Below are 22,514 nucleotides of genomic sequence, written 5' to 3' on the forward strand. Positions count from 1 at the left end.
AGGGACTGCGTCAGCTTTCAGACAACACCGCATACAAAGTTTGCCAAGGTAATCCCATTCCTGATGTCCAGGCGGAGCTTCAAGGAATCCTCAGAACCTTAGGCCCCCTGCAAAACCTTTCACCTGACTCCATCAACCTCCTGACACCACCGACACCCCGCACCCCTATCTTCTACCTTCTTCCTAAAATTCACAAACCCAATCATCCCGGCCGCCCCATTGTAGCTGGTTACCAAGCCCCCACAGAATGTATCTCTGCCTACGTAGATCAACACCTTCAACCCATTACATGCAGTCTCCCATCCTTCATCAAAGACACCAACCACTTTCTCGAACGCCTGGAATCCTTACCCAATCTGTTACCCCCGGAAACCATCCTTGTAACCATTGATGCCACTTCCTTATACAGAAATATTCCACACGTCTAGGGCCTCGCTGTGATGGAGCACTTCCTTTCACGCCGATCACCTGCCACCCTACCTAAAACCTCTTTCCTCATTACCTTAGCCAGCTTCATCCTGACCCACAACTTCTTCACTTTTGAAGGCCAGACATACCAACAATTAAAGGGAACAGCCATGGGTACCAGGATGGCCCCCTTGTACGCCAACCTATTCAGGGGTCACTTAGAGGAAGCCTTCTTGGTTACCCAGGCCTGCCAACCCAATGTTTGGTACAGATTTATTGATGACATCTTCATGATCTGGACTCACAGTGAAGAAGAACTCCAGAATTTCCTCTCCAACCTCAACTCCTTTGGTTCCATCAGATTCACCTGGTCCTACTCCAAATCCCATGCCACTTTCCTTGACATTGACCTCCATTTGTCCAATGGCCAGCTTCACACGTCCGTCCACATCAAACCCACCAACAAGCAACAGTACCTCCATTATGACAGCTGCCACCCATTCCACATCAAACGGTCCCTTCCCTACAGCCTACGTCTTCGTGGCAAACGAATCTGCTCCAGTCCGGAATCCCTGAACCATTACACCAACAATCTGAAAACAGCTTTCGCATCCCACAACTACCCTCCCGACCTGGTACAGAAGCAAATAACCAGAGCCACTTCCTCATCCCCTCAAGCCCAGAACCTCCCACAGAAGAACCACAAAAGTGCCCCACTTGTGACAGGATACTTTCCGGGACTGGATCAGACTCTGAATGTGGCTCTCCAGCAGAGATACGACTTCCTCAAATCCTGCCCTGAAATGAGATCCATCCTTCATGAAATCCTCCCCACTCCACCAAGAGTGTCTTTCCGCTGTCCACCTAACCTTCGTAACCTCTTGGTTCATCCCTATGAAATGCCCAAACCACCTTCCCTACCCTCTGGCTCGTACCCTTGTAACTGCCCCCGGTGTAAAACCTGTCCCATGCACCCTCCCACCACCACCTACTCCAGTCCTGTAACCCGGAAGGTGTACACGATCAAAGGCAGAGCCACGTGTGACAGCACCCACATGATTTACCAACTGACCTGCCTACACTGTGAAGCTTTCTATGTGGGAATGACAAACTGTCCATTCACATGAACGGACACAGGCAGACAGTGTTTGTTGGTAATGAGGATCACCCTGTGGCTAAACATGCCTTGATGCATGGCCAGCACATCTTGGCACAGCGTTACACCGGCTGGGTTATCTGGATACTTCCCACTAACACCAACCTGTCAGAACTCCGGAGATGGGAACTTGCCCTTCAGTATATCCTCTCTTCTCGTTATCTGCCAGGCCTCAACCTCCGCTAATTTCAAGTTGCCGCCGCTCATACCTCACCTGTCTTTCAACATCTTTGCATCTGTACTTCTGCCTCGACTGACATCTCTGCCGAAACTCTTTGCCTTTACAAATGTCTGCTTGTGTCTGTGTATGTGCGGTTGGATATGGGTGTGTGTGCGAGTGTATACCTGTCCTTTTCTCCCCCTAAGGTAAGTCTTTCCGCTCTCGGGATTGGAATGACTCCTTACCGTCTCCCTTAAAACCCACATCCTTTCGTCTTTCCCTCTCCTTCCCTCTTTCCTGATGAAGCAACCGTTGGTTGCGAAAGCTTGAATTTTGTGTGTATGTTTGTGTGTCTATCGACCTGCCAGCGCTTTCGTTTGGTAAGTCACATCATCTTTGTTTTTTTTTATATATGGTCAGACAAGCGAGTATTGGGTAATGTCAACAGCAGCATAAAATTGTGTAACGGTAGAATGTAGAATGGTTAGTTACGGAAAAAAAAGTAGTGCAGAGAATAAATTACTGAACAGATCAGTGATAGGGTTGTTCTCATTAGAGTAGACAGAAATCTACTGCTGATGGCAACAGTTCAGGTATATATGTTGATATCACAGGCAGATGTTGAAGTGCAGGAGGTAATGTGAAAGGAAATGATAACCTAATAATCTGGAGAATCTGAATGTGGTAGAAGGGGAAGAAAGAGAAGAATAGGTTATGGAAAATATGGACTTGGTGGTAGGAATAAGAGGAGGGAGGGAGAGAGAGAGAGAGAGAGAGAGAGAGAGAGAGTTCTACAATAAATTTCAGTTAGTAATAGCAAATACACTGTTCAAAAATCACAAGAGAAGGTTGTATACTGCAAAATGCCTGGAGATATGGGAGGTTTCAGATGGATTACTTCATGGTTAGACAGAGATTTAAAAATTAAGCACTGGAATGTAAGACATACCCAAGAGCAGATACAGGTATGGGACACAACTTAATGAAGATGAAGAGTAGGATGAGGATTACACAAGGAAAGTTAGGGTTTGACGTTCCGTCAACATCAAGGTCATTAAAGACATGGTACAAGCTTGGAATGTTCCACAGAAGAGAAGGAAATTAGCCATTTTCTTTCAAAGCAAACATCCTGAAATTTGCCTGGAACAATTTGTGGAAATCGCAGAAAACCTAGATCTGGATGGCTGGACACAAATTTGAACCAAGGTCCTCCTGAATGTGAAACCAGTGTGCTGACCATTGTCCCACCTCATCCAATGAAGAATAGAAAGTGGTCCATGTTGTGACAGTGCCACGACATTTAACAGTGCCGCCACGACAGTACGCGCAAACAGCGATAGAGGCGCTCCGCAACTCGGCTGAGCGCGGGAGCGCCACCTAGCTACGAACGGCACCGGCCGCATGTCACAGCACGGCAGTCGAATAAGAGATACTGAGTTGTTATCACGTAACCAGCTATTGTTTCTAAGTGAGTGTGTTTGAATATCCACGTAATTATTGGTGATTAAAGGTTATAACACTTTTTGGCGACGAGGATGGGATTTTTTCACTGCGTTGTGGATTTGTGTGTTCGTGACGGGGCAGACATGGAACAGCTTATGCAAGCGCTCATTGAACAACAAACACAGTTGACGGCTGCTATTCCGGCGTTGTTGATGTCGCTTACTCATCGTCTGTCTTCCTCTTCTCCGCCTCCATTCCCTCCTTACGACGAGACCGCTGAAGACTGGGAGGATTATGAGAAGCGTTTGCGGCAACACTTCTTGGCTTTCGGCGTTGTCGACGCTCCTATGTGTAAATCGTTATTTCTATCTTGGATTTCCCCACGGATCTATCAGCTGCTATCTCAGTTAGCCCCTCTGCGGGAACCTGCCTCTCTGTCCTTTCAAGAAATGTGTGACTTATTGTCTAACTATTACCGAAAAAACACCCACGTCATTGCCGCCCACGTGGCGTTCTACAGGTGTCGTAAACAGCCCCATCAATCTTACCGGGCTTGGGCGGCGGAACTACACGGTCTGAGTAGGAAATGTCAGTTTGTCACGAACACTCATCATGAGTCTTATGCTGATTCAATGGTTAGGGATGCTATTCTACCGCTTGCTCCTGATAAAGAAATTCGGCAACGTGCCCTACAACTGCCAAACCCGTCGTTGTCGGAAGTTCTAAGCATCGCTCAATCCTTTGAAGTGTCTCACGCTGCTGGCGCGCAAATAGACGCGTGGTGTGATGTAGGCGCTGTACAGTCAACTTTCGACACAGACAATCTGCCTGTTTCACAGGAGAACGAAGATGTGGCGGCGGTTCACTCGCGTAAACAACGCCGCGTTGGGCCACAACGCTTGCAGCGACAACAGCAACCACAGAAGCAGGTTCGTTCCGCACTTCCTTCTTGTCCACGTTGTTTCGTACAGCATGACAGAGCCGCGTGTCCAAAACATTGGGCCACGTGTAATTCATGTAGGAAAAAAGGCCACATTGCTTCTTTGTGTCAGTCCCCTAAAGTTCCTGTCGACGAGGACGAGGCATCGGACATGGATGTTAACTGTGTGCTTTCTCAAACAAATAAGTTGTTTGTTACTGATCGTGTTCTGGATAAAGACATTCGCATGCAAGTGGACACTGGCTCTGTAGTAACTCTCATTAATTCTCGCACATATTTGGAGTTGGGCTCCCCTCCCTTGTCTCCAGTTACACGAAATCTGAGAACTTATAATAAACAGAAAATTCCTATCATTGGCCAGTTTGATGCTTCCACTGCCTACAAGTCTGTTGTTAGGCCCCTCACGTTTTATGTGGTGGATCATGCGGGCACTGAAAACCTGTTCGGTTATGATGCTTTCCAGTTGTTCGGGTTCTCCGTTGATGATGACGTGCACCTCATATCTGAGGATATTCCGTATCACCAGCTGGATGGATTGTGTTCTGAATTTTCGTCTATGTTCTCTGCTGGTCTGGGTCGTGCCAAGGATTTTGAAGCCCACATTACTCTTAAACCTACAGCTCGCCCTAAGTTTTTCCGGGTACACCCTATTCCGGTAGCGTTGCGTGCACCTGTCAAGGCTGAGATAGACAGGTTAAAAGCTTCAGGGATTCTCCTTCCTGTTACCTCCAGCGAATGGGCATCGCCAATCGTGGTGGTTTCTAAACCAAACGGGAGTCTGCGATTGTGTGGTGATTTTAAAGCCACTGTCAATGCTCAGAGCCTCATTGACACTTATCCTCTTCCCCGTCCTGAGGAGTTATTTACCAAACTCGCTGGGGGCCAGTTCTTTTCCAAACTTGACTTATCGGAGGCGTACCATCAGTTGCTTCTTCCAAGGAATTTCTCGTCATCAACACTCCTTGTGGGTTGTATCAGTACCAGCAGTTACCATTTGGCGTCGTTAGTGCGATGGCCATTTTTCCAGCGGTTTTTGGAACAGCTCACGGCTTCCGTTCCCGGCGGCATAAACTATCTGGATGACATTGTTGTCACGGGGGCCTCCACTGAGGACCACCTTCACAATTTGCATTCACTGTTTCGGGTTTTGCATTCGGTTGGGTTGAGGTGCAATCTGGACAAGTCACAGTTCTTCCAACCCTCCATTGCATATCTTGGTTTCCACTTGTCCCGTGAGGGTATACGTCCTCTACGTCAGCACGTTGCGGCCATTAACGCTCTACCCCGGCCGTCTACGGTCAAAGAACTTCAGGCGTTTCCAGGCAAGATTGCTTATTATCACAAATTCATTCCATCCGCGGCAGCGGTAGCTCATCCTCTGCATCAGCTGTTACGAAAAAACGTCCCTTTCTGTTGGTCTGACGAGTGTGAGCAGGCTTTTGTCAGCCTGAAGGCTCATTTGCAGTCGGTGCCTTGTCTTGCCACATTCTGTCCGGGTCAGCACTTGGTTCTGGCGACTGACGCGTCACAGTATGGCCTAGGGGCTGTTCTCGCCCATCGGTATCGGTATGGCATTGTTGAGTGCTTAGTTTTTAGTGACAAAGCCATGTTTCACACTTATGGGAAAGTGAACAAGCATAATTATCGAATCTGGGGTACAAAGCATCCACACAAATGCAATGAATTTGAGCGTGATTTCCCAAAGGTAAATGTTTTTTGTGCCGTGTCACATTGAAAACTGTACAGGCCATTCTTCTTCGCCAAGAGCACTGTCACTGGATATTCCTACTAGGACATGTCGCAGCAATGGCTGATGCCTCAAATGCAATCGGACTCTCCATTCATCTTTCAGCAGGATAGGGCTCCATCTCATTTTCATCATGAAGTTCATGAGCACCCGAACACAGAGCTGCCACATCGATGGATTGGCCATCCTACGAAGAGGACAGCTGTTTCACGAAATGGCCTCCTTGATCAGCAGATCTCACTCCGTGTGACTTTTTTCTGTGGGGACACATTGAAGATCAGATGTATGTACTGTCTCTACCATGTGATGTAGCAGAACTCCAGGAGAGAATACGGGAAGCGACTGCCACAGTCGACGACGCCAAGCTGGGACGGGTATGGCAAGAATTCGAGAACCATTTTGACATCTGCCGGGTCACTCATGGTTCGCATATTGAATGTTTGTAAAAAAGCTTTCAGAGTTTCTCTTTAAAATGCAATGCGTATGACATCTGTACAATATTTAGTTCTTGTGCAACAAATAATTGAAAGTGTTCCTGGACTTTATGTACACCCTGTATATACTTTCATTTGTTCCAATGCTCAAAAAAATTTCTGCATTTTGTTGCGAGGCTGTGCAGGAGCTCTGTCACTTATCCCTTTTGGCAGAGTGCACAAATGTGACTGTAATAAATTGCTCATCCTTGGCATCAAGTCAATCAATTTTAATGTGTGTGTGTGTGTGTGTGTGTGTGTGTGTGTGTGTGTGTGTGTGTGTGTGTGTGTGTGTGTGTGTGTGTGCGCGCGTGTCGCGCGTGCACACGCATGGAGAAAGGGGGGGAGAGGGTAGTACTTATGTAAGCACAAGTGGATGCACATTCAAAAGTCATGATGCAATGTTCAACATCTTGTTGATGTGTATATCTAAAGCTAAAAACTTCCTTGTGTCAACCTGAAACCTTACTCTTTCTTTTCATATTACAACATAAGACGAAGGCAAAGTGCACTAATAAATTATCCTTAAATTTCCATGCTACCGCCTTGCAGAAATGCTGGGAAGTTCTCAGGGAGAGCAAAAATACAATAATGTGGGTTAAAAGACATAAGCAATCATGAAAAATAGAAAACAATAATAAAGTGGAGAAATCAGCCAGCAGATAACAGTGATGCTGGGGAACTAGCAAGGGTAGGACATTTACGGTAAGTAAACGAGTCTAGTAAACATGACAGAAACGAAGTATGTTTGTAATATCTTCATGTCGAACTACAGTTTTAATGATTTCATTTGTTTTCCCAAACGTGATCTACTCATGCAAAGAGTATACTGTTCAGAGCAGACACTGACAGTGCACTGAAAATCAACATTCACAACTTATGAAAAAGACAAACTTACAAATTTGTACCAACTTTGTGGTCATTAGCTCATTGGGAATTTCACACATTTCAAACAAAATGGTAAATTGTTAGGAATAAATGGGATACGGTATATATATCTCGCTCATCCATGCCATTTATGTCAAAATTTCTACTTCTATCACATCATGTTGGAGGCAAATACCTTTAAGTCCCTATGGGTGATGGGTTCTGAGGAGTGAGACAAAGCACGACACTCTTGATCAGACTTACGCCACTCCCCACTTTCAAAAGGCATTTCCAAAGAACCTCTTAAAAGCTAATGATCTCTCACGATCTTCAGTCGAGTCTTGAGACCGCATAGTCCTAAGTCTTTCAGCTATTCTGGTGTACTCAGAAAGATCTGACCATTTTCTAGGAATTTTTTATTCATAAACAAAATGAAATCAAAATGCAATGAGTAGGCACGCAAATCATAAAGCAATCTTAATAACTCGTTTTCCTAGCAAAGAATGTAATTCAAACCTATTGAAAAAAGCAAAGCGATGTCATTAAGTTTTTAACACACAAAGCAAAATCAGTAAATCCATATATCCTAGCCAAGTAAATTCCATGTTAGTTTGTATTTGTAAAAAGAAGATTGTCGCACTTAGTTCTGTCACTCATGTACACCTCCAAAAATACATCTATCACGAGTCTAAAAAACTAACATTGTCATCTATTGGTTCTTTGCAGTACTGCAAAACCCATAGCGCCACCTATTGGTTCTTTGGAGTACAACACCATGATGATTAAACATCCAAACTACTAAAAAAAGTTCAAATGGCTCTGAGCACTAAGGGACTTAACATCTATGGTCATCAGTCCCCTAGAACTTAGAACTACTTAAACCTAACTAACCTAAGGACAGCACACAACACCCAGCCATCACGAGGCAGAGAAAATCCCTAACCCCGCCGGAAATCGAACCCGGGAATCCGGGCGTGGGAAGCGAGAACGCTACCGCATGACCACGAGATGCGGGCATCCAAACTACTAAGCTGAGCAGATGACTTTAGATAAAACTTTAAATTACAATTTTTTTCCACTTTCTCTGTGATCTGGTTTTGATGAAATAAACCCTATATGTTGCCAAAGCTACACTCGAGTTTCCTATAAAGACCCTACAAAAATTCATCCAATATTTTTGGAGATTACCGTGTTCAGACAGACAGTTTTATTATTGGTACAGATTTCATATAATAAATTATTCTACTTACACCATAAAATTTTTGAAGTTCTTACCAGGGTCATCCGACTCGGTTTTTCCACTTTTAACAAAGGTGGCAGCTGTTGCAACATTATTCACTTGAACACCTTTCTGCTTCAGAACTTCTGCCACACGTTCTGTCTTACGTTGCAGCCAATTGAGAGCTTTCTCTTCATTGTACTTGTAGGCATTTAGCTCCTCATCCCCTAATGGGAAGGAAATTTTCATACATTTTTAACTCCCTTCAGGAAAAGAGAAACACACACATGAAATAAAAATTACTCAGAATCAACACGAAAACTTGGAAAATTTGTTGTTATATATTGTACTCAGTATCTTCAAATTTATTACTACCATCAACCAAATAACAAACACTTGTACAAATAATAGCTTGTACAAACATAACAAAAATATGCTGTAAAAGCAATGTTCTTTAAAAGACTCAATTTTATGTCTGTTTTCAAATAGTAATTGTTAGATCCATGACTTACAGGATGTTTGTGTCATTCAATCAAGAAAACCATTAAGTAATAACTACAGTAGCAGCCTAACAATACGATAAACACTGTACATAAATTACACCTCTACCATTACATAATAATTAAAGAAAACGTGGGAAACATGAACAGTGCTGCTTCAGACTAACATTCCAAAATATTTCAAATTTCACACAAAACCTGCCAGTATTGTAATATGCAGGGTTGAAAAAATCAAGGTCTAGGCCCTGTAAGGAATTTCGAATCACGGAAAACTTTTCAAAATAAAAATAGGTCATAAATTCACTGCTGTGAAACTATGATCACAAAATTACAATCAATAACGAGTGAGCAGTAATTAGTCTAGTAAATGAATGTGTTTGGTTATGTCTAGAAGTGAAGTTATGTAAGACTAAGCAGCTGCTGTGTTTTGCTGTGGTTGTTGAACTCCACTGCACTTGCTGCTATATTTCAAATATATCCCTGGTTGCCTTAAAAGGGTTCTCCGGTACCTAGGAACACTTATCTATGGCGATATTGTGTGAACAATCAAATATGTTACGCACGTTATGCAATAAGCAACTTACACATATTGTGAATGAAACTGGAATGACAAAACTTAGAAAGAGTTAACCCATAATTTGGCCAGATTGATTTTCACATTGTCAGGAAACAGCAGCAAGTACACAGAGTTCAAGCAACTGAAAATAAAATAACTGACTCAAGTCAATTGAAGATGAAATCATAAGAAACTACATATATGCAGCAGCTATTTTTCAATCCATTCTAAAAAGCACAAGTATCTTATGGACAACAATAGTGGGTGGAGCTCATTATTTAAGCATATTATCTAACAGAACTTGAATGTGCACCATTTTCCCACTCTTACATCTCAGATTTAAAAGATTGCTAGCAGCATGCAGACAACCACATTTATATACCATCCCAAGAACAAACGTCTTCTAAACGTACTGTTTGTGTAATTACTTATAAATCAAACATGCAGGAAGCCTGTATACTCAAAAAAAGTTTTATTCTAAGGAGCTGCAACTATGTCTCACTGAAAACCGTACTGTTCTATCAATCCCTAACCAAAAATATTTTTCATTTCAACATAAAAGAAGGAAAGTTACTACTGTAAAGTTAGTAAAGTGTGTTGTATGTTCTGTCCAATTTTCACAGACAAAACTGGCATTCCTGTAACCATTAGTGAACTTTATTTCCAAGCAATATTTTGTTGCAAGAGGTGTGATGACAAACAAAAACAGATAATAGCAGCAGATCTACTTAAGTGTGAGGAATATTCAATTCTCATCATATATTTGCAGCTAATAAAAAATTAAACTCATCGCAACAGCTGTGTATAAATTAAATCACTGCACACCAAAATCTTTTTTAAAAAAGAAATTCATTCCATCAAAATGTTGTACTACGAATTCCAAGATGAAAATAACAACAAACATTTAGTGTAAGAATCTTCTCACTTTGATAAAACTTGTTGACAGAAAAAGTCGTGTAGGTGTTTGTAATGATTTATCAGTACAAAGACATGATGAACAGTTTTAATGCATTTTTCCGAGTTAAAGCCAATATCATACAATCAAGTGACCCGTAAGTAGCATTACATGCACCCTAATTCCCAATTTTTGATATAGAATGAAGACAAGTAAACCTCTTTGTGGCACACCATTCTAACAGTCACAATAATAGCACAAAAATCTGTTTATTCAATGCTGCCTGTATCTGTGTGATTAATAACATTTCAAAAACGTGTTGGCCTGTCCTATGGAAAGCGGCCGCACCAAAAAACATGTGTTAGTCTTGACTCACAAGTCCCTGCTTACAGTCCATATAGGTGAAAAGATATTACAAATATCTGTAACAAATCAAAAGTGGCGAAATAATGTGGAGCCTCAGCTTGAATATTAGATGACTTCGTGAAAGGTGTCAAAGACAAGAGGAGAATCTCATGAAGATGTTAAGAGAATCATCAAGAGGGAACCCATAATAGTAAAAGACACAGATGGTGTAGGTAAGTCCTTACAGAATGTAAATACTTTAGGGTTGAAGCAGACCACTCACAGAAAAGCAAAAGTGTTGAGTTGCCAAAAGACACACACAAAAGAAAGGAAATTAGCTAGCTTCTGGATTTATCATTTGATGGACTGGTTGTGGTGGGGGTAGTGTCTGGTGGGGTGGGTGGAGGGAGAGGGAGGCAGGAGGCAAGGAGAGGGACTGGGAGGGGCTGGATAGCAGCTCGGAGGGAGGTCTTTTTTGCCAGCTAAGGATGTGAGAGGGAGGGGTAGCAAGTACATGGGCTGGCATGTGGCATGATTATAGCAGTCAGTGGGAAGTAGCACCTACTTCAGGCACTATGAGGACATGAACTGGGAGGGGGTGACAGGGTGGAAGAAGGGGAACCTGTTGAGTAGAGGGTGCAGGGACAGTGGGTTACCTGCAATTGAGGCCAAGACGATTACAGGAGCAGAGGCTGTGTTGTAAGGATAATGCCCATCTGCACAGTTCAGAGAAACTGGTGGTGAAGGCAAAGCTCCACATGATGGTCCACTTTGTTCTTGACAACATACTGCCAGTGGCCATTCATCCTGGTGGGCAGTGGGCTGGTAGTCATACCAATACAGAAGGCTATCCAGTGTTTGCAGCAGATCTGTCATATGACATGGCTGCTTTCATAGGTGGCCTGGCCTCTGATGGCATAGGAGAAGCCTGTGATGGGGCTGGAGTATGAGGAGCTTGGTGGGTGGATTGGGCAGGTCTTGCATCTTGGTTTCCCACAGGAAGTGGGAGTGGCATAGGAATGGACTAGGATGTTATGTAGGTAGGGTGGACAACTGAACACCACTTTAGTAGAGGCAGGAAGATCCTGGGTAGGATATATTTCATTTCAAGGGCATGATGAGAGACAAAGCCCTTGTGAAGGACATGGCGAAGTTGTTCCAATCTGGGATGATACTGGATGAAGAGGGAAGGGGGTTCTCCTTTGTAGCTGATTCTTGAAGGGTGGTGGGATGATATGGGATAGCATAGCATATCTGTTTGTGGTCTAGATTTGGAGGGTATTGCCTGTCTGCAAAGGGCATTGTGAGTCCTTCAGCATACCGGGCAAGGAAGTTCTTGTCACTGCAGATATTTCATCCATGGGTGGCTAGGCTGTATGAAGGAATCTTTTGGTGTGGAGGAGATTGCTACTGTTAAAGTGCAAGAACTGTTTGTGGTTAGTGGGTTCAATGTGGAAAGAGGTGTGGATGGAGCCATCGAAAGAGGTGTGGATGGAGCCATCAAAAGAGGTGTGGATGGAGCCATCAAAAGAGGTGTGGATGGAGCCATCGAAAGAGGTGTGGATGGAGCCATCGAAAGAGGTGTGGATGGAGCCATCGAAAGAGGTGTGGATGGAGCCATCGAAAGAGGTGTGGATGGAGCCATCGAAAGAGGTGTGGATGGAGCCACCGAAAGAGGTGTGGATGGAGCCACCGAAAGAGGTGTGGATGGAGCCACCGAAAGAGGTGTGGATGGAGCCACCGAAAGAGGTGTGGATGGAGCCACCGAAAGAGGTGTGGATGGAGCCACCGAAAGAGGTGTGGATGGAGCCACCGAAAGAGGTGTGGATGGAGCCACCGAAAGAGGTGTGGATGGAGCCATCGAAAGAGGTGTGGATGGAACCATCGAAAGAGGTGTGGATGGAGCCATCGAAAGAGGTGTGGATGGAGCCATCAGAGAGATGGAGGTCAATGTCCAGGTACATGGCACATTGGGTACAGGTGGACTAGCTGAAGTATATGGGAGAAAAAGTGTCAAGGTTGTGAAGGAGTGTGGGTAAGGTGTCATGGCACTGAGTCCAGGTCATGAAGGTATCATCAATGAACATAAACCAGACTAGGGGTTGTGAGTTTCAAGAGGCTAGGAAGGTTTCCTCTGGATGATCCATAAACAGGTTAGCATAGCAGTGTGCCATGCAGATGCCCATGGCTATGCCACAGCTCTGTCCGTAAACCTTCCCATCGAAGGGAAAGTAACTGTGGGTCAGTACATAATTGGTATTAGGAACGAGGTGGTGGGTTTGGAGTTTGAAGGACACTGGGAGTCTTAGTGTTCGATAGTGGCATGGTACTGGGCATGAGGGATGTTGGTGCACAGGGAGGTGGCATCAACAGTGATGAGTAGGGATAGAGGAAGTAAATGAGTGGGGAGGGTGGAAAGCCAGTGAAGGAGGCGGTTATTATCTTTGATGTGGGAGACAGGGTTTCATGCAATCTGCTGAAGCTGTTGCAGTCAACAAAAGCAGAAATTCTTTCAGTTGGTTTTGTGGATTTTGGGGAGTATGCACACTATGGGTGTGTGGGGTGCTGTTGAAGTGAGGAGAAGATCAACGTTCATGAGGGTTTCTGGGAAGGGCCTATGGATTTCAGTAGGGATTGAGGTTACGTTTGACTTCCGGTATGGGATCACTATGGCAGAGCTTGTGGGTGGGGGAGTCAGACAGCAGGCTGAAACCTTCTGTCAGTTAGTCACTGTGACTCATCACAACACTGTTGTTGTGGATCCTTCCTGAGTAACCCACTGTCCCCACATCCTCTACTCAACAATTCCTCTTCCTCCATCCTGTCATCCCTCCCAATTCACAACCCCACATTGCCTCCAGTGTGTGCTGCTGCTCACAAACCACTACAATTGTGTGTGGCTGCACGAAGTATTTATTGCTTTAAGCTGAGTAAAGTCATTACTTTGTGGTGGATGGAATTTTATTGATTCTACTGTGGAGATAGTCTACTGGTTTTCCATCATGTCAGGAGCTTCATGAAACTGCCAAGGAAAGTGATAGGGCAGCTTTAACTCATAATTCTCAACAAAAATTAAGGATTAATTCATTACAGTGTAGAAATAATATGATTACTTTTTTAAGTATTGGTTGGCAACCTTATGAAGAGAGTTATTCATTTGTTCAATTAATATTTAAGTAAAAATAACACTCAAGCTCGTAGTTACAATGGTGTGCCCAAACAAAGACTTCTGGAAAGCATACAGCCAGCAGAAATACTCTCTTACATGAACAAACAAGACAGCAACAGTTGGGCGAATCGTGCGATTTATTACGTGGGGGTGGAAAAGATTAATAGTGCCTGCATAAGCATAACCAACAAGCACTGCTCTGCTCATTCGGTAGCAGTACTGACCTGACTGCAAGCTCGTACTGATTCACTTGTCCTACAACACAATTTCTGCTGTTACATGGTTTCATTTTTCGATGTTTTCTATTTTCTTAAGCTAGTGTTATGGCAGGAAGTATCTTTTTCTAATTTTTGCAAGTCAGCTATGGCATCTTTTCTGGTTAAATAACATATATGACATGTAATGTCATTTCTCCAAGTGTTCCATCATGAACTTTATGGGGTTGTGGTTGTCGATGATATGTTCTAGGAACTATTCCAGATTTTCACGTCAATGAGGCCGTATGTTGAAGATATTTCTATATAGTGATAAAAAAAGCTGGGCTTCTCAGGAGTCATTATCAATTCGAAGTCCTCTAAATGCTCCATAAAGAGGTTGGCTACAACTGGAGCTAATGCGCTCTCCATCATGATGCTGTCCATCTGGTTGCAATATTCACCACCATGTAAAAAATATCATGATGTCAGGGAATGTTCAAGTAAATCCACGATGGTAATGTCACAGAGCTGGAACAGCAAGACTGTAGAGTCTGTGATGGGCACACACATAGGAAAACTACATCAAAATTAACTATAACATCTCATTCACCAAGGCGTCAACAGTTAATTCAATCCATGAAGTCCTCCATACTATTTATATGAAGTGCAGTGTGCAACGTGGAGAATATTTCAACCAGATGGACAGCTTTGCAATGGAGAGCCCATTAGCTCCAGTCATAGCCAACCTCTTTATGGAGAACTTTGAGGATATCACCTTCAACACGGCTCCTGCACAGCCTAGTATTTTTCATCACTATGTTGACAGGGCCTTTGTCGTAAGGTCCCACGTACATGAAAAGCTGGTAGGGTTCCTGAAACACATTAACAACTTCCATGACCACATAAAGTACACAATGGAACTAGAGAAGGATCGTTGATTGCCATTCTCGGATGTCCTTGTCTGCCATAAACCGAAAGTGTGTCTCAGTCACAGCATTTACTGCAAGCCCATCCACACGGATTGGTATCTGCTCGCCGCCATCTACCACCAACCAGCACAGAAATTGCCTGTTCTAAGGACCTTGGTACATTGGGCTGAAACCATCTCAGATGATGAAAACATGCTGAGGGAACTGGGCAACTTCTGTAAAGTTTCCATGGAAAATAGTTAAAACAACAGACAAATTTTGCAAGCAGTTTCATCCAAGCCATGAAAGCAGAAGGTCCCGAAAGAAAATGCGAAGAAGATTGCATTTTTACCATCTTGTGGCACAATAACAGGGAAGATTAGCCAGCCCCTGAAGAGACATAAAATTGACAGTCTTCAGGCCCCCAACAAAGATTCAGCAACTACTGAAGTCTAAGAAAGATGATGTAGGCCTCAGAATACCTGGAATATACAAAATACCAGGTGGGTGTCAGCAGTTTTACGTCGGTCAGACTGTCTGCACTACAGAACAGCACCACATAGAACATGGAAAGTGTTTCTGTCTATGCTATCCCAAAAAAAATCAGCTTTAGTAGAACATGCACTGCAAAATGAATATCAAATTGCATTTGATGAGACTTCTATTATAAAACAGACCAATGACTTCTGGGACAGCATAATAAATAAAGCAACAGAGATCAAAATATTGGACAACACTCTAAATGAAGTTGGTACACTACAGCCCAGTACAGCCTGCGATCCTGTGAATGGGAAATTGAAGAAGGTGCATCGGTCACACCACCAAAATATTAACAATATCTAATTATCTGACTTTGTCAGAAGGAAAGCGATTTCTATATCAATGTAAAAAAGCTTCGAAAACAGAAGTTTTATTGCCCAAATCTGGGTAACAACTTACAGTCTGGGTAACACAACTTACATTTTGGAAGCTTTTTACATTACCACATACGGTGCAAGACTGAGCCGAAGCGCACAAGAAAGACAGGCCACATCACAGCATGAGACACTGTACATCTTACAAGTGCCAGCAGCTGTCCCCAGCAGGGAGTGAGTAACTATTTCAAGTGAGTTTAATACTTCTTGACCGCATATTTAAATGCACTCTAGTTCTCGATATCACACAACAAAATTAAGACCTTTAGTGGGTACCTTTTCAAGTAAATACTGATTTTCCATCAGCTCTGCATGGAACCGTGTGTTCACCAACTGTTGTGGACAAGCTGACTAGTTTGACGTCACAAGTTCATTGCAAGGCCCATATATCTTGTTGACCCCGACTGAGCACCAGTGACAGTACGGCTATATGACCATGACAGCAGCATCCACACGACAGTCAACCACTTGCAGAGGAGATCTCTGCTGAAAGCTTATGGACAGTTAACCACTTGATGTGGCTTGAAACCCTACAATATTTTACTGAAGGCTTAAACCATTTGCTGTGGTCAAGGGATAGTTCTGTTCAGCTATCACCTGATCTGGTCTGCTAAGGGTGAGTTTGTACCCCTGATAGCATGTTTGCATCATTAGTTGCCGGCCGTAGTGGCCAAGCGGTTCTAGGCACCTCAGTCTGGAACCGGGCGACCACTACACTCGCAGGTTTGAATGCTGCCTTGGGCATGGATGTGTGTGATGTCCTTAGGTTAGTTAGGTTTAAGTAGTTCTAGGGGACTGATGACCTCAGATGTTAAGTCCCATAGTGTTCAGAGCCATTGTGCATCATTAGTCATCACTGCATTTTTGATAAGTCACAATGACAAAGAGGTAACTGGAGGCAGAGCAGCAGCTCGAATTGGGGAGCATAAGTAATGAAATCAGCCATGCCCTTTTCAAAGAAAACATCCTGGAATTTGCCTTTTGAGAAACCATGAAAAAGTATTTGAACTGTCATTCTCCAACATTTTACCACTGCGCCAACTTGTTCAGCAATTGTTTCAGAGAAACAACAAAATCTTCATTTTGATTGTCAGATGGAGATGAACTCCAAAGAAAGGTTTACAGCAGCCATAGACAGTTCTACAATCACGCTTCACACATGGAATGCTGAAGAAATACAAGATCATTTATTTGTGCATTTTTACCTAAAAATGGCATATGTCAATGCCTGGCCAAGAAATTTACCCTTTGACTCCGTACTTTAAAATACGAGGGCTATCCACAAAGTACATTACGTTTCGGAATTAAAAATAAATAAAGTATTGGAAATTTTTTTTATTATATACAGATGAAAGCCACACTTAAATACTACTTTTCTACATAGTTGCCATTTAAATTAAGGCACTTATCGTAGCGATGGACGAGCTTGGAAATTCCTTCGTCGTAAAATTCGGCCGCCTGCGCCTTCAGCCACGTGGTTACCTCTTCTTTTGGGACAGAAAATGTGTGATTTTTGCGGATTTCCTGGAAAGAGGCACTACAATAAACTCTCAAAGGTATTGCCAAACTCTGCACAACCTCAGAAGAGCAATACAAAACAAGCGCAGGGGAAAGTTGCGTTCAAAGATCTTGCTGATTCATGACAACGCCCGGGCCCACACAGCAAATGCCACTCATGAAGTTCTCGAATCTTTTAAGTGGGAGTTGTTTCCTCGTCTGCCGTACAGTCCCGACCTGGCACCGAGCGACTTCCACTTATTCCCAGCAATGAAGAAGTGGTTGGCTATGCAGCGTTTTGATGACGACGCAGAGCTTCAAGAAGAGGTAACCATGTGGTTGAAGGCGCAGGCGGCCGAATTTTACGATGAAGGAATTTCCAAGCTCGTCCATCGCTACGATAAGTGCCTTAATTTAAATGGCAACTATGTAGAAAAGTAGTATTTAAGTGTTGCTTTTATCTGTATATAATAAAAAAATTCCAATACTTTATTTATTTTTAATTCCAAAACGTAATGTACTTTGAGGATAGCCCTCGTAGATTTCATTTACAATGTACTATACTACCTATCGCATGATAACGTTTACCTTTTTTGTCTGCAACTTGAGATAAGTGTTTCAGGCCAGTCGACCTAAGAAGTCTTTCTGTCTCAGGGTAGTCCTCATCCTTCAGTAACTGGTCCAGAGGCACAGCATGACTTGTCTGTAACATGACATATGTATAGGAATTCCTATTACAGATGTAAAAACAAAGAAATACAATGAGTAAAAACAAAGAAAGCTTACAAAAGAAGTTTTTTGCAACACTTTAAATCCACGTTCAAGCAGGACTCATACTGTGTGACATTTTTGTAAGTCTCACACCACCCAAGAATAGCTTGCATCACAATTGCTGTGTTCATAGGTTTGGATAGATAGGATCAGCTCATGTATGGTTATGATACAAACATCCACTGGTAGTTTCTCTGTATTGTTGTTGGTTGGTGCTCCATCTGTTGCCTACTTAGAGTGCTAGAAAAACAAGAAATGCAGATTTGTGAGGCTAGTGCCACTTTTGGCATGCTGTGACCAGTGGTTGTCACAGCTGTGCGAGGATATTTTTGATCATTAAATAAAGATATACTGTGTTTCTGTATATTCATTCACCAAGTCTATACATGATAAATGAAACTGGCTCTCAGTAATCTATTACCAAAGACTTAGCTAATTGTTCATATATTAGAAGGAAATCTGTTTGAGGTATGTGATACGGTATCTTCCATTGTTAATTATTGTCAGTTTACAACATACAGAAACATGTGACCATACTTATTCAAGCCTGACAAATCATTTACAAGTAAAGATAGGAATACCATTTCTTCTCAAACAAGCAATGACAATCTTGCTGTCTGAACAACAGATCACATTCTCAAGCAACGAAAATTTTTGCTGTTTGTTTAACAGGACATCTGCAACTCTTAATGCAACAAAAAGAATAGAAGTATTAAATACGTTGTCAGATTTGCCATTTACTGACTACAAATGAAAATTAGCACAGTTTTCAGAAAATAGATGACATACACTAGCTATCAGATCTCAGTAGTTAAGAGAAGTTTTTTACAATTTTACTTAAGAGTATAGACGTAGTCAGTGGCAGCATACATATCTCAAGACCAACAGATATAGTTAACTCATAGTGAAAACACATGAATCAACATCATCATGCCTCACAGTATGTGGGACATGCAAGGTGAAGATAAAACAGCATGAGCCATAATATGAATCTTTCACTTACATTGTCACACATTGTCAACATACGTATAAAATGCTGGGAGACCAGAAAATAAAATGTGTAATGTGGCCTTCTACCCAAATCCTGATCAGTATATATAAATGTGCAGCAGGCAAAACTCATTCACTTTCTTGTCTGATGAGAAGTAGTTAACCCACCCTAATATTTAAGGATAGTTAACCTACCCTTAGAATCAAGGACATACACCAAATCCTGCAATTTATACCATAGTAGCTGACACCTTTCTTACACAAAAAATATTCCTAGAAGTACAAAATCTTGTTAAGTACCAGAAATGTGCTGATATTAATAAAAAAAAATTACTTCATTATTTGGTGTAAGGGAAATTTATGTTAAACTGGCATGTACCACATCATTACAAAATGATTTATGGAACAAGGACTAATGTATGTATGTAATAAGGCTCATAAGTAAAGCAGCACAATCTTCTTTTTTAGCTAAAGGCAACTTGCTACCTGCCAGAAAAAGGAACAAAGTAATGCAATCTTGGAAACAGTCTAGACACTGACTGAGACTGATTACACAAAGAGAAAGCCAGCATGAATTTGGTCCACAAAGACTGAGGGAAATTGCTGTTGTCCTATAAAGGGAGCATTCACTCACTTAACAACTGAAATCTGAAAAATCTAGCAAGTATTTGGGGACAGTGTTTCCAACAGATTTCTCTTAACACACAAAACAAAACTTTATCACCCAACACAAGTGAATGAGGTATGATCTGCAAACTTTGAACATACTCATGCAAAACAAGAACAGTAATTATCCATGATACCTTGGACGTAAACAAGGATTTGAGTGCGGCAGTGCCAAAACTCCATATCTTAATTGCAGGGACAGGCTGATTGATAGGAAACTACTAGAGGTGGGGAAGTCAACAAAATGAATTACAACAACAACAAAATGGATGGTTGTGATGACTGATCTGCAGCATACAGCATGAGCAGGAATCTATGTTTGCTATATATTTTGCATAACTGTGATTATAAATAACTAAAACTGCAAGGAGACCTCAGAAAATCTGTACTATGTAATAGGCATATCACCAGCAAGTAGTTTACACATTATCTGGTGAAAAATGCAAGGGAGCCACTTGGTAATTATTAACACAAAAAATCCCTGCAATCACTATTATTTCAAATGTCATCAAACCATATATGGGTATATATAAATACATATGACATAACTCATTTCATCCTTGGTGTCATCTGCTAGTAATTAAATTAAATTTCAAGAATTATAAATTTAGCTGTTTAACAACCATCCTTTGCAATTTGACTATGTCTTGTAAACTAAATTCAAAGGGATCATGTCAACTTATTAAAATGGGACTAAAAATCTGTGCATCAACAATTTAGCACACATTATGAGTAAAATTAAATATGTAATCCTTATATTTTATGTACTAAATGATTAATTTTTTAATCCTCAAATCATTCTTCATACATATAATTCAGCTCTCGTTCCCATTTGCACAACACAAATATTTTTGAATGTTTACTTCTTGTAGTCTCGCTAATAAATACTGTTTTAATTAATCTCTGATACAATTAAGGTACAGAGTAATTTGTCTGAGCTTTACTACACCAATTACGGTATAACAAAGCAAAAATCCTCTCTTCCTTTCTACCTAATCACTTTTTACAACACAAACCTACCAAGTTTTAAGATTACATCTTCAGATAAAAACACAGCACCTATAAAATAACAGTAATAGAAGAGCGTCTAATCCCTCCATAGCTTCCATGCCCCTAATAAATCAAATTTTAACATTTCTTAAACCGAGTAAGGTCAAATTGTGAATCACCATTACAACGAATTTTTTGGGTGGCCAGTTTTAATTGACTTATAACCAACTTACCTTTCTCAAGTATGGTATAACTAGAAATATTGGGTCTATTGGCGTAGATAAATGCATTTTGCCATCAGATTTCACTGAATCTTCAATAAACCACGACCTGAAATTAACAAATAAAGGAAACGGATGAGGAAAAGTTCCACTTCGGCTGCAAACATAATTATTTCCAGACTACTTCTCACCTCTTATTTTCAGAGAATGTTAAAACCTCCTGCACCATTCCATCTCCAGGTGAAAACATAAACATTGCCGGTGCACCAGACAGTGGATGTCTTAATTGTACGATATCTGGCGTCCCATCTGCCCCATCCAAATTTTCGCCTAAAAATCAGATTCATTAGCAAACTTAACTAAATGCTTCGCAATGCAGAAGCTGTTTCACTGAATGTTGTTATTATTCGTGTGACTCAACCCGACGCCAAAATAACAACAGATACTTAAACATCAGCCAAACAAAGCAACGCTATTCACAAGCGTTCTTGCACCTTCCAAAAATGCATATTTACAATCATCATTGGCAAAATTATAGATTTTAATCGAGAATGACATAATCTTTCAAATTAGTTTACTAGACGCCGTGAAGCTTCCCATTTATATAAGCAGCGTCCGACTTACCTTTAAGGAGCAATACCCATGTATTCGAAGGCTGTTGAGGATTCGGTGACTTAACACATTTTTTCGGTGACGCTTTAATTCTCGGCATAATGAATTACGCGAAATAAAATTCTTGATTTCATATAAATAATTCAGCCATCAGCGCGGACCTCGAAAAACACAGCATTGCCCGGGTACAGGTTAGCCAATATATAAGAAATATTCGTTGCGCAGTCACTTGCTCGGAGCACTACCGTTAGTTGTTTTGTGGTATAGGTTTTAAAACATTGCGCACAAATATTGTTGTGTTAATTCCGAGATATGTTTCTCTCATGCAGTCCTTTAACTCAACCTGTTGTCTTTCATGCGGCGATTGCAAATTTGCGTTTCCTACACTGCGTCCATTTAAGACAATAAATGGCAAACCATTAAAGGTTACTTCGCGCACTTTATTTATTGGCTATCGTTTACGTTTATCTTCTAAAACAATCATAGCCGTTTAAGACACAGAGTAACATTCGTTTCATCTTATCACCACACAAGCAGCACTTAAATAACTGAACGACGTTATTTAGCAGATGCGACTTTCTGAAGTTGTTACACGCGTCCTAATGTGATCAATAGTTACTGTGCAGCGAGGAGGGGTCACGCGTAAAAGAAAAAAAATAAAAAAGGGAAAAAAGAAGAGAAAGGTTGTTAGTGCCATTTCACATATCAGATACCAGTATCTCGACGAGACTAATACGAATGAGAAGTGCAGAAGAAAATGGAAGGTTCAGGCGGAAAATCAAGGGTTTTCACGTCAGCCTTTATACCGACATCCGACTATTATTGCACTCAACTCGTTTGGAAGCCATTATTTCTTTACAATTGACCAAA

At 41.8% G+C, this 22,514-nt stretch overlaps 1 protein-coding gene across 1 annotated transcript in view; it reads right to left on the reverse strand.

The window, feature by feature from the left end:
- LOC126161682 (ribonuclease H2 subunit B) overlaps positions 1–22,253 on the reverse strand; it is a 39,213-nt gene extending 16,960 nt beyond the window's left edge. Inside the window, exons 1-5 of the mRNA XM_049917696.1 lie at positions 21,657–22,253; positions 21,224–21,362; positions 21,045–21,141; positions 17,983–18,097; positions 8,470–8,640 (exon numbers count right to left, since the gene is read on the reverse strand). Of these exons, the coding sequence (XP_049773653.1) occupies positions 8,470–8,640; positions 17,983–18,097; positions 21,045–21,141; positions 21,224–21,362; positions 21,657–21,744 (610 nt within the window). The 5' untranslated portion in view covers positions 21,745–22,253. The remainder of the gene's footprint in view (positions 1–8,469; positions 8,641–17,982; positions 18,098–21,044; positions 21,142–21,223; positions 21,363–21,656) is intronic.
- Between the last annotated feature and the right edge of the window lie 261 nt (positions 22,254–22,514).

This window comes from Schistocerca cancellata, chromosome 2, assembly GCF_023864275.1.
Source record: "Schistocerca cancellata isolate TAMUIC-IGC-003103 chromosome 2, iqSchCanc2.1, whole genome shotgun sequence".
Classification (NCBI taxonomy): Eukaryota; Metazoa; Arthropoda; class Insecta; order Orthoptera; family Acrididae; genus Schistocerca; species Schistocerca cancellata.